The following is a 13,489-nucleotide window of genomic DNA, read 5'->3' on the forward strand; positions in this document are numbered from 1 at the left end:
TAAATTGATTGCGTGAGTCAAGCAACTATGGAAAACATTCAGATTCAAATTAAAATACAGAATATGTTATCAAGTGCTGTGATCGCAAAACAGGAGTAAGGCAAGGGAGACGAATTATCCTGACTTCTGTTTAATATGGCCTTGGAAAAGGTTCTGGGAGATACGACCATCAATACGGAAGGGACAAATCAGTTCAGGTGTTGGGATATGCAGATGATATTGATACAATTGCAAGAACGCCAAGACCAATGAAACAAACCTTTACAAGTATTCAAAGGGCTGCTAGAAATATGTACCTACAGAAAAAGGAAGGAAAAACTAAGCATTTCCCTGTAACTAAGAAAGATTATTCAAATGAGCCCGAACCAAAAGAAACTTGTTCTATAAGTCTGATGTCATAAGTAGTTTCACTTACCTTGGATCAGAAGTAAACTGTAAGAACAATGCCAGCTCTCAAATTCAAAAACGAATATTGTCCAACAAGTGCTACCATGACCTCAGAAAATATCTGGAATCTAAGCTGCTGTTCAGGAAAAGTAAACTTATGATGCATAAAGTTTTAGGAAGGCTTTTGCTAACATATGGTGCTGAAACACGGACTTTAAAAAAATTAATGAAAGACAACTGGGCCGGCCGGAGTGGCCGAGCGGTTCTAGGCGCTACAGTCTAGAACCGCGCGACCGCTACGGTCACAGGTTCGAATCCTGCCTCGGGCATGGATGTGTGTGATGTCCTTAGTATAGTTAGGTTTAAGTAGTTCTAAGTTCTAGGGGACTGATGACCTCACAAGTTAAGTCCCATAGTGCTCAGAGCCATTTGAACCAAAAACAACTGGGCATATTTGAAGGAAAGATTTTGAGACAGATTCTTAGGTCATTGGAAGAAAATGGTGACTGGAGGAGGAAATTTAACTATAAATTACATAATCTGTATAATTAACCAGACATTGTCAGCTGCATTAAGATTGAAAGGCTGGAATGGGCAGGACATGTGCTGAGAGCAAACGATAGAATAGTTATGAACGTATTCAGCGCATTGCCTGGAGGAACCAGGAGAGTAGGAAGACCAAAGCTAAAATAGAAGGAAGGTGTCAGAAAGGACATAACGAAAATTGGAGTTCGGCACCCAATGGAGAAGAATGGAATAATCTTCTACAGAAGACCAAGGTTCACACAGGGCTCTTGCGCCGATGACGGTGATGACACATGTGTAGTATTTCCGCTGGTGAATTTCACGTTAAGTATCTGATAAATTCTATGGTCGTTAGAAGGTCGAACAAAAACCTTCAGATTTGTAACGTGAAATTCGGTCGCATATCCGCGACATCAAAACTTCAAGCTGCGGCTAATAACAAAGCAATGATAAGTTGCATACCGATACTCATGCACAGAGGAAGTGATTCGAACGAGGGCGGTGATTCTGATAAGTTCAAAAACCTTAAAATTTTTTCTCAATTTATTCGCCTCATAAAACAAACAAAATATTACAGAATTTCTTAATTTGTATTTATAACGTATTCCTGCCAGCTCAAAACGTCACATCCTCTAAAGAGTAAAACGTATCTACCTCTTTGAAGAAAGTATTCTTTAGAACTTTCGCTTAGTGCTCTCCGTCGGGAAGCGTAGATCGAGTGGGCAATGCACCGAGGCATTCTTGTCACACTGCCCACGGGTCTCCGAGGCACTTTCACCGCTTTCCTGCTACGGAGGACATAAATTCTCCAGAAACAGTCAGAGCACCGGAGACATGCCACTGGAGAAAGGCGTTCCATCTCTGGTCATGCAGCCCGTAACATGTTTATTTCCGCACTACGTTAGTCGCATCTCGTTTGTACTGTAACATATAGTTATGTGGCTTGGCCATTTATTCCGCTTGTTTTGTACTGTCCTAAGTTGTTGTGATGACACGAGACACACGAAACGTTACGTTTCTTAATTGCTTGATATCAGTGGCCGCACCATAGAAGGTACGTGATCAATACTACGAAAATAATGTTTTTTCTCAATATTTTGGTACAAATCCTTGTTGATAACTTCAGAAACGTTCTGTAAAGTCGGAGGAAAATCAACAAACAAAATGGTAATACTTTACTAAGTGTCTGTAATTGAAAATATGAGAGGTATAAAACCAGTTAAAAGAGGGGCGGAGTGTAATAGATCTTCCGATATTGTGATCTGTTTGCGGTATTAATTCGTTTAATTGATTTATTATTTACCTTGGGTTGTAGATATTACTTACATGTATGGATGCATAGTTAAACTAAGGTTCACAGTCATTTACAAGAATCAGTTAGTATTACAACATTCACAACACTGACGTAACAACGTACGATTTCGTAGCTCTCGAAATGGAGACATCCAGGGCCGTGGCGCGTCGTAAGACGCAGACGTACGAAACGCAGTAGCACCCACCAAATGTTCGTGGTGTAATTCGAATTTCAAGAACTACGTTTGCAATACTGACAGTTAATTTCATACCTATGCCCACGGTGGTCTCATTAACAATTGGATCTAGATGTCTGCATAGTAACTAATCAAGAGGAACGGCATCGGTTGACGTGGCAGGCCATAAATAGGAAATAGTCATTAGGAGAGTCCTTAGAAAATATAGTCCATCAATTAAGGAGGTGGCTTACAAAACACTCGTTCGACCTATACTTAAGTATTGCTCATCAGTGTGGGATCCGTACCAGGTCGGGTTGACAGAGGAGATAGAGAAGATCCAAAGAAGAGCGGCGCGTTTCGTCACAGGGTTATTTGGTAACCGTGATAGCGTTACGGAAATGTTTAGCAAACTCAAGTGGCAGACTCTGCAAGAGAAACACTCTGCATCGCGGTGTAGCTTGCTGTCCAGGTTTCGAGAGGGTGCGTTTCGGGTTGAGGTACCGAATATATTGCTTCCCCCTACTTATACCTCCCGAGGAGATCGCGAATGTAAAATTAGAGAGATTGGAGCGCGCACGGAGACTTTCCGGCAGTCGTTCTTCCCGCGAACCATACGCGACTGGAACAGGAAAGGGAGGTAATGACAGTGGCACGTAAAGTGCCCTCCGCCACACACTGTTGGGTGGCTTGCGGAGTATAAATGTAGATGTAGACTCCAGCTAAGACCGAATACCTTCTTCTTATGTCTGGGTCTTTACGTTATTTTAATGCTTTTTATTGGCACCCTCCAAATGAGGCCAAATGGGACAGAATGACATGTAATAGAGATACCTTCAGGACGATAGGTCAAAATAATCCATTCCTGCCAAAGTCGATTCGCGGACACAAGTTACCTCTCAAAAAATATTCTGTAGACCGTTTTCTACTTCCTCCGTTTTTTTAGATTCATACGGAATCACATTGTATGCGGCCGGTATATAAAGTCTTCTCGAGAATTAACACCTGCTAAGTTTTCGTTAATTTTTTGTGCGGCTATTAAAAATGTATGTACAATAACTATGTTTCTGGGCCATGTATATGTGCTTACGTCTTTTTTTCAAAAATGGGATATGCAGCTAAATCTAAATAATGTTGAACACACAATTTAAAAAAAAGCAAAATAACATTTCACAACGTGTGATGTGTAGTGTATTCATACAATTACTATTACTGTGGTGTACGTGAACTAATCCAAAATCGACAAGGAAATTGACGGGCCAGAGCAAAAAATTAAACAATTAGATGTACACTGATTAATTATAAAAGAAAGTCAGCTATTGTAGCAAAAAGCGTGGTAACATTAAACATTATACACTATACTAACATATAGGAATACAATATGGCATCGACATGTGACGATTTAAAATACGCAATGAACGGTTAAAAGCCGTAAATATGCCTATATGTCAGCAAAATTCCAAAGTTAAACGTACATTATAATAAAGTAGACGATGAAATTGGGTCACCCCCCGAGAAGGAGAAAACACAGGTGGTGAAATATAATAGCAATAGAAGAAAGGACCAATGCCTGGAAAAACTTCAATAGTCACAAAACATCAGAAAAATGGCAACGATTTCTAGTAATCCAAAAACAAACATCGAAAACTATTCGGAGGGAAAGAAGAAATTATGACTAACGGCGACTAGATGAGATAGAACAAGATTTTAAGAAGAACAACACCAGGAATTTTTATAAGACGTTTAAAGAACATATTGCAGGATACCAGCCACCCAATCTTTGTTTCAAGAAACCGGATGGTTCACTAGAAACTAACACGAAGAATAACTGCCAAATCCTCGCAGACTATTTCAACAAACTTCTCAACTGCGAAAGACCTACAGAGGATATTCACTACGAGACGTCTACACCAAATCCTGACGCTAAACCGCCAACCATCAACGAAATAGTAGAAATTATCAAGACACTGATAAACAATAGAGCCCCAGGAGAAGATGGAATTATTGCAGAACTGTGGAAACTAAATGATGAAAGATTAACAGGAAAAATTCACAAAATCATATTAAAAATTTGGGAAGCAGAACAGATCCCTTCTGAATGGAAATGCGCACTCGTCCATCCACTCCACAAAAAAGGGGACAAAACTGAACCAAATAATTACAGGGGTATCTCACTCGTACCGGTTACATATAAAATCCTATCAAAAGTTCTCATGAATAGATTAGAAGAACAATCTGGCCCACAAATAGGAGAATACCAGGCTGGTTTTCGCAAGGGACGATCATGCATAGAGCAGATCTGGAATCTGAAAATGATTCTCCAGATGAGAAACACCCGAAACACAGTGGTTACTTTCGTAGATTTTAAAAAGGCCTACGACTCAATAGACAGAGTAGCGCTCTGCAAGACGCTGGAAGAATTCAGCATTGACAGAAAGACAAGAGCAATCATTCGGGAAACATTAACTGACACAGTCACCAAGGTTAAACTTATGGGGGATATCTCGGAACCATTTGAAATCCAAACTGGAGTGCGACAGGGTGATGGACTTTCACCATTACTCTTTAATATCATTCTTGAAAAAATTATCAGGCCATGGGAAAAAGAAGTCAAAGGAATCCAAATTGGCATTAGAAAAGATAATAGATTCAATGTGAAGTGTTTAGCTTTTGAGGATGACCTTGCAATCCTCACAAATAATAGAAAAGATGCCACTAACACCATAGAGAAGTTACACGAAATTGCAAAAAGAACTGGCCTACAAATGTCATATGAGAAAACCCAGTACATAGAAAGAGTGTCACAAGACAAATTGCCTATTGTGACAACCCATGAGAAAATCGTACAAGTACCACATTTTAAGTACCTGGGAGAAATCATCCAGCCATCAGAGATCAACCTAAAGGCCAATGAGGAAAGAATAAAAAAAACTACAGTTCCTTTTTTCCTAGATTTCATTTTTTCGCAAACAAACTCTGAAATTTCTGCTGTTATGTTGTTGACGATACGTTCTTGCAATGTCAGAACCTCTGCCATGATCACCGACAGAAAAACACGAAAGGAAATGAAGTTAGATTAAATTTTAAGGAACCACAACAATGACCACATTACACCAGCTCGGACTGGAGACGAAAATCGACTCAATACTTTCTCAAAATAACCATTCTCGCGTTAATCGATTCAGGGAACGCAGGAAAAATTTAACACTGCTTACTCAGTCTCAAGTTGACTCCCAATCCTCCCGAATGCGAGTCCAGCGTCCGAACCGCAGTGCCACCAAAGAAAGTGAACTTTATATATCTTATACTTTATTGTAATTTTCGATCAGACTTCTGTAGTTTCTTTTACATGTCATAAATTACCTGTGAGTCTTTCCAATATAACACAGTAATATTATGATAAGTTTATCCACTTTTAAAATAATTTTGAATAATATTTCGAAAAGTAATTGTAATTTCGGTGTAGCACCGTATTGTAAAGTATGTAGAAATGTTACACTAGATGTCTGCGGTGTCATTGAGAGCCCCTGCTGTACAGCGCAATGATAGCCAGTGCCGCTCTCGTGTGTCAACGGCTGCCTAAAAGGAAGGCGTAAGAGAAACGGAACGCGGCCAATCAGACGTACAAAAGCAGTTAATGACAAAACAACGATAGAAGGAAATACGTTTACTTATCAGATTGATCTTATTTGTAATTAAGAATTGTGGGCCAATGATATAGAAAAATTATACAGAGGCACGACATTGAAAAAAGTGATTTGTAGAGGAAATAAATTAAGAAATAGACCCTCATCGATTAAAATACGTACTGCGTAGAGAAAATTTAACCACAGCCGAACAATTTCTAATGCAATGATCACAATCTTTGAATAGTCAAGTATAAGAAAATTGTAGTTAACTGCGGATGTAATTCATCTTACAATACGGCTGACACTGCAAATAAAATCAAACAACGAGAGAACAGAGTAGCAAAGATAGAACAAAAAAGTTACGTTATCATTATTAAACAAACAACGGGAGAACAGAGTAGCAAAGATAAAACAAAAAAGCTACGTTATCATTTACGAAAACAGTATAAGAGAGAGTCGCCTAAGTAAATAAAGTAAAATCATACTAAGAAAGGATAATTTATTTTTTAAAGTTATCTTAATGTTATACTTTCTGGGTTGAGAACTCACAGATTTAGTTTAAGAGTTGTAAGAGATCTGCGCCTCACAACGTAGACTGGCTCGTTCTTTTTATCCTTGTCTGTAGAAAACCCAATTTTAAAAAGAGTGACATACAATTTACAAATTTCTGGATGTAATAAATAACGCGGTACTAACTTGCATAGCTCTTCAGTTAAAACGAATGCCTGCTGTAAAGACGGGTTAAAACTATTGCCTTCTTTTTAATGTACTATTACAACCACAATATGCTAACAATTTTTTTTGTGGTGTAGTAGCAACGATCTACTCGATCACGAGTAATCCACAGTAAATAAGAAAGTTTACATAGTATTTCTCATTCTTTAATGCTTCATTTTAATTCCGTTTCGCTACAACATGTAATTTGGGTGCATTAGTGAGCTGTTAGAACCATCCATTAGGAGCTTTTATTCAGTAGAATAGCTACGTTTATATTTTCACTTCAGCCCCTTTAACCTGATATGAGATATGTTCTTGGTTAAATGTTTCAACATTGTTGCACCCTCTCTGTAAACAAGTGACAGTTACGGTTACAGTAGCTGCTGAGACAAAAATTTTCTCGTTGAACACTATGTACACCAAACAACCTTTACTGATGATCGCAGAGGCACATCTTTTGTGTCACGATTGCACTAGGGTTACCTCAAATATTGTTATGAGTGAATGGGAGAAAAGAGTTTGTGAGTTTAGTTACATAAAAATCTGGCATTAAGTAGACACTCCAGCGTTTAAGAAAAAATGTACAAAGTGAAGAAATGATCTGTTCTAAACACATTTTACTTCGGATGTGATTATTGAGCTTCTCCCACCGTACTTCATGACGAAATAGCTCAAAGTATTTCGGCAAGCGACCACGTTATCGTCGTCAGGCGCACAGATGAAGTGATCGCTTGGGGGCTGACTATTTTATCTCTCCTCACCCTTGCTCACAGCTATCTTCCGTTGTATCAGACATTGGCACCCAGCATCTCATCTCTGACTCCTTCCACCGACACATTACTCCGTCCTAGGCTCGCGTTTTGGTGGCACCTCTTCTGTTCCTGCGCCTACACCCGAAATCAGTTCGTCGGGTGATATCACCTTCCTCATGGCGGGTCCCAAAGCCTTACTAAGGGTGTATCTGTTATCACAATCGACCAGCGGTACCCTTACTTGAGTCTGGATAGATTTTTTAATGACACAGTCCCAGAAGTTAGATATCTGTGTCAGAACCTTAGTATGGTCGTTTTACTTCCTCCGACTCATCTAATAATGAACCAATGAAAAACTTTTTCAAACGATTAACACAAGAAACTGAAGGTTTCAAGTATATGACATCAAAATTTCCTGTGTTAAGTCATACAAAACTGAAAGACGTCATCTTGTTTAGCATACAGTTTAGGATACTTTTACAGGCTAATTAGTTCTATGACGTTCTTCAAACTGACAAGGAGTGGATTAGTTTTAAGAATGTTTATCCAGAATTTTTCGAAAACAACGAAGCGCCCAATTACACGTGCTCGTACATGATCTGCCCACGTACAGCCACAAACTTGAAGCTTGGATGTCTCTGAAGATTTACTTTTAGCCATGTCCAAAGATTTTAAGCACTCAACGATGAACAAAACACGAGGTGCTATAAGGACATTGCTGCCAGTGCGAAAAGGTTTAAATGAGAAGGAAGGCTGGAAGTACTAGTGGACAATTGCTGGACACACAGATACTGTGAAATATGTGATTCGTTAATTTCATTTTCACACATTCCTTAATTTAAATATAAGAACTAATGCTTATCAGTGTGGTGACATTCCCTTCCCTTGTGAATACTGAAATGTAAAAACCTCATTTGAATAAATTTACGAAGACATAAAAAATCTGTCGAACAGTTATTATTATTTTTACTGTTCCCCCTTTATTGCGTCAGTAATTTTTGTAACAAATTTTTTGGGAATTTTTAGCTTCTGTCAATTTCAAGTAGAAGCAATGTCACACTGTTACGAAGTATCTATACTACTGAATATTAATATATAGTATTCGTCCTGCGATTATTGCTCTTCTTGCTTTAGCAATGTAACTAAAATTTAATGTACTTTATTTTATAGACGTTTCTTTAATAGTATAGTAGCACGTAGGCGACTCAGAATACATGACAGCACAATAAGAGTGAATGTTTGGTGGGGAGTTTCTCCGGAGTCGGTGTGTTGGATTAGTTCCCGTGCGTTCATTCGTCACATTCTGGACATTGTGCACTATTCTGTTAATTTCCTTTTAAAAACAAATTAAATACATATCGCTAATTCACATAGCGTACCTCATCTAATTTTTCAAAAAACCCCTAGGCCTTGCATTTTTTCTTTTTCTATAGTCTGAGCCACTTTCGAAGACTTTCCCCTGGATCTTTCAAATTTCAGAACCTCGCGACTTAAATACGGTTCTCGACACAAATTTCAAGTAGTTGGTGCCTTAACGAAGGTAAGCAGTCTGCTCTTCATATCGGCATCACTTAGCGAACGGGGAGAAGTCTGGCAAATAGAACATGTAAGATTACGTTTCGCTTTGAAAGATGGTATTTCTCTTTTCACATCTGCCTACCTTGCAAGTCTGCATTCTCGTTGTTCCAGACTGATGCCAATCGATCATAAAAATATGTAAATCACAGAGAATTATGATTTGCAGTAGATATCAGAATCCTAAAAGCAGTGGAACGGCAGATAGAGACTAATGCTAACGCGATGGTATTTTTCGTCCATTTTCATACAGTGTATGACTATCGAAAACATAAGTGAAGGTGACGACGATAGACTCTAGTGGAAGAACTATTCAAACTTCCTAGTCTCCAGATGTCTAGGCAGTATGTAACTAGACAGACAACAGTCTCTGAAATTATGAGCTAAGTATATTGCTCTATGAAATTTTAAAATTATCCACATTGTGAAAGGCAAAGACTATCAGTATTGTAACTCATTGTACATGTTGGTAAAAGTTATCAACTTCAATTCACTGCAAGAACACGTAAACTAAGTTTTGTATAAAATAATATTTAAAAGTAGACATTCTGTATGTCGTTCTTTTTCTTCCCTCGAGACCCACACTAAAGTAAGTTGATATCATGCTAGGGAATAGTTTGTATGATTTTCTGTCCATTTTGTTAACAGTTAGCCATAAGAGCACTTGCCCGCGAAAGGCAAAGGTCCCGAGTTCGAGTCTCGGTCCGGCACACAGTTTTAATCTGCCAGGAAGTTTCAGTTAGCCATAAGGTGGAATAATTATTATGTTTTGCATATTGTGAGAAAAAATTCGAGTACATGTAAATGATGAAGCAGAAATAAGTAATGTGTTTTTGAGCAGTCTGTGAAATCAGACGCTGTTTGTTGCATTTGGAACAAAGACCGTTAATTTAGGGACAGATTCCTTCTTTGAAATGGTAAATGGGTTTTCTATTACTTATCAACTGTCACGAGCAATTATTTGATATTTGTTCAACTTATTTCTTTTCTTAAAAGAAAATCAATGACCAGATTTTCAGCTTTACGCTAACCTGGCGAAATTATGAGCTATTCATTAAAAGAAAGATATAATAACAGATATTTTACCGTATTTGCTATGAAGTGAGCCTAAGTGCATTTTTTGTGAATAAACTAGGATAGTGAGTTGTAGAAAGATACATTCCATTCTCAAATTACGAAATGTTCATTCTTTGTGGGAACAGTCTAATGTCTGACCTCAGGCAATCTTTACGCGAACTTATTATTCTTCAATAAGAATATTTACGGTGCAAGGAGGGCAGATATTATTTAGGGATAAGTAAATAATTTCCAGTCAGTTACAATAATTTGAAATAACTGATCTGACCAAAAGAGCCGTCTGTAATCCATATTTAATACATACTGAAAGACGTAAAACTGTTTTGATGATGTACTTAGAAGTGTGGACAAGCAAAATATTGTGACACACACACACACACACACACACACACACACACACACACATACACACACACACACACACACACACAAGCCCACGTGCCTTTATTTTGTTTAGGTATTTCAGTTGGCATACTGTTGATTTGCGTGTGCCTTTTGCCCACAAGGTACGGCCTGCCGGAGCCCATCTACGTGAACCTGGTCCGTGACCCGGTGGAGCGCGTCATCTCGTGGTACTACTACGTGCGTGCGCCCTGGTACTACGTGGAGCGCAAGCAGGCATTCCCTGACATCCCACTGCCGGACCCGCGCTGGCTCAAGAAGGTAACATGCCTCTCTGTCTCTCACATGTGGCTTACAAACACACCAAAAGTGGTCGCTGGTTATCGAATAGAAAAATATACATTTCTATTTTTTTAAAATACGTCTACCTGCGCGACCGACTGTAACACGTATTCTGGAGGTCCAATAAATGGTCATTCGCTTAGTGTAGGTTACGATTCCACGAAATAAAGCTTTGTTTGACAATTATTAGTACACAGGGTGTTTCACAATTCATGTTACACACTTCTAGAGTTTGTAGAGAGGACTTAATAGATAAAGTTTTACATAGGAACCCATGTCCGGAAACGTCATCTAACGTCGTTACAGTGCGTCAAAATTATAGGCGAAGGCACCTCTGAATGCATGTATATTCAGGGTGATTTCGTGATGGTGTTACAAACTTTCTACGATGATGGAGAAGGATAACTGTATCAATTTGAGATAAGCGTCCTTGTACCGGAAACGAGTGAGTCGCAAGTTATAAGCGATAACCGTTTCGATACCTCTGACAGTGGAGTACATGTACTGGTACCGTTGTTGCTAAGATTGCACGGAAGGAAACTTTCGAGGTGTTAGAATGCGCGAAAATGAGAAAATATGTCTAGTAAACAAAGGCTCTAAACTGCGTACCTGAGGAGAAATGAGCACTTGTTCAATAGAGGAGATATTTCACAGTAGCGAAGATGAACAAGTGCTCATAGCTCCCCAGGTATGCATTTTAGAGTCCACATTTACTGGACATTTTTCCTTGTTTTGGTCAATACTACCATCTCTGAAAGTTGCCTATATCAGAGGTATCAGAACGGTTTTTGCTCATAACTTTCGACTCGTTCATTTCTGGTGCAGGGACCCTTATCTCAAATTGATACAGTTATCCTTCTCCATCATCCTGGAAAGTCTGTAATATCGTCACGGAATCTTATATATGCGCTCTGTAGAATCGTTGGATGACATTGCCGGACATGGATTCCTACGTATAACTTTATCTACTAAGTCCCCTCTACAGCCTCTAGAAGTGTGTAACATGAATTATGAAACACTCCTTTATACAAGGTGTTTAACAAAAAGTATCCTACTCTCTTGCAGCACTAGTCTCAATTAGAAAAAAGTTCTACAAACTTACATTCAGAAATATACTATCTGACAAAAGAAGCGAAGCATCCAGAAGGGGAGGAGGAAACGAAATAAAACTATATAGGCTGAGAGGAAATAAGATGTTCTTTCAGTAATTACAAAATTGAGTCAAATAACTTGGCACTGTGAGCCTATTTATCAGTATAACGCTGCATCCCCTCTGGCCTGGATGCATGCACTGTTTCAGTTGGGAAGGGTAACAATAAGCCATTGCATCTTCTCCTGATGCAAGCTGGTCCATAACTGTTGTAGCCGGTCCTGGATATCCCGAGTATTGGCACTGGGATGGCGTTGACATCAGAGCTAGTGCCATTCATGCTTTATCGGGGACATATCTGGTGCTCTTGCTGGCCACCAGAGTACCTCAGCGTCACACAGACACTACACAGAGAGACGAACCATCTGTGGACGAGCATCGTCCTGGTGAGAAATGGCACAACGGTACGGCCGCATGGGAGGTAAGAAACGCGGATGCAGGAGTTTCGTGACATACTTTTGTGATCTGAGTTGCGTCCATCACTACCAGTCGTGACATTAAATCATCCCCAATCACTCCCCACAGTATGACACCAGCAGTGTAGTGCGCGCAAAGTACCATGGACGCTAGATGCGCGTTCGGGTGGGGAAGTGTGTGGAGAATGGTAGTTGTGGGGGGGCGCTAGAGCGCTGTAGGGGAAACACTGAGCGCTGGAGGGAAGTGCTGTTCTAAACTGAAGTTTACGTTCACATCTTTTGTAAATATGTGGGCCCTTCCAAGCCCACACTTGCACGGTGATCATTCAAAATTGTCTACTGTCACCTCTGCTTTCGTTAGTATCTAAAAAAAATTCCGCCGAAAATGCAGCAATTCGTTTTCTCCCGGTTTTTTAACCATTTGTAACTTACAGAGAAGCGTCATGAGTGGCGAATTTTGAATAAAACCTACGCATTTCTCTGACTGCTATGTCAAAATTTGCTTCTTTTGCCAAGACACAGCGGAGTTTACAATGTCTCAGCCCACTAACAGATACAATTGCAAGGGAATTCTGAAACAGTGGTTTATTAAGTTTTTTATGTGAGGAACTGACGAAAGGAAAGTCAAGGGGGGGGGGGGATCCACCAGGCGCCGAACCGCACAATAACCCTGAAAGAGTGGTTCGGTGTGGGGCAGCGGAGGGGTGAAGCGGACTGCGGTAGTCGTCGTGGTGTTGTGGACCACTGCGGCTGCGGTGGGGACGGAGCCTCTCAGTCATTTCTAGGACCCCGGTTAACATACAATACAATACAGTACCTCCATATCACTCGTATGGATCACTTAAGGTCTGACGCTGTTCGTATTCTTTATATACTTCACCAGATCTGGTAACCCACTAACTACAAACAACACTAATAAACTCCGGTGGTATTTCTATCCAACTGTGACTCCAATCATTTACATATCCGCCAGTGGTTTGTACATGTGCGAAGTTACGTTGACCTACGTCTACATCTTCATGGATACTCTGCAAATCACACTTGATTGCCTGGCAGATGTTTCAACGAACCACCTTCACAATAGTTCTCTCTTATTCCACTCTCAAAC

At 39.7% G+C, this 13,489-nt stretch overlaps 1 protein-coding gene across 2 annotated transcripts in view; it reads left to right on the top strand.

The window, feature by feature from the left end:
* LOC126475446 (heparan sulfate 2-O-sulfotransferase pipe) overlaps positions 1-13,489 on the top strand; it is a 291,703-nt gene that overhangs the window by 237,284 nt on the left and 40,930 nt on the right. For both annotated transcript variants that reach the window (XM_050103309.1, XM_050103308.1), the window contains exon 6: positions 10,638-10,794. In XM_050103309.1, coding sequence (XP_049959266.1) covers positions 10,638-10,794 — 157 coding nt within the window. The remainder of the gene's footprint in view (positions 1-10,637; positions 10,795-13,489) is intronic.

This window comes from Schistocerca serialis, chromosome 4 (assembly GCF_023864345.2).
Source record: "Schistocerca serialis cubense isolate TAMUIC-IGC-003099 chromosome 4, iqSchSeri2.2, whole genome shotgun sequence".
Classification (NCBI taxonomy): domain Eukaryota; kingdom Metazoa; phylum Arthropoda; class Insecta; order Orthoptera; family Acrididae; genus Schistocerca; species Schistocerca serialis.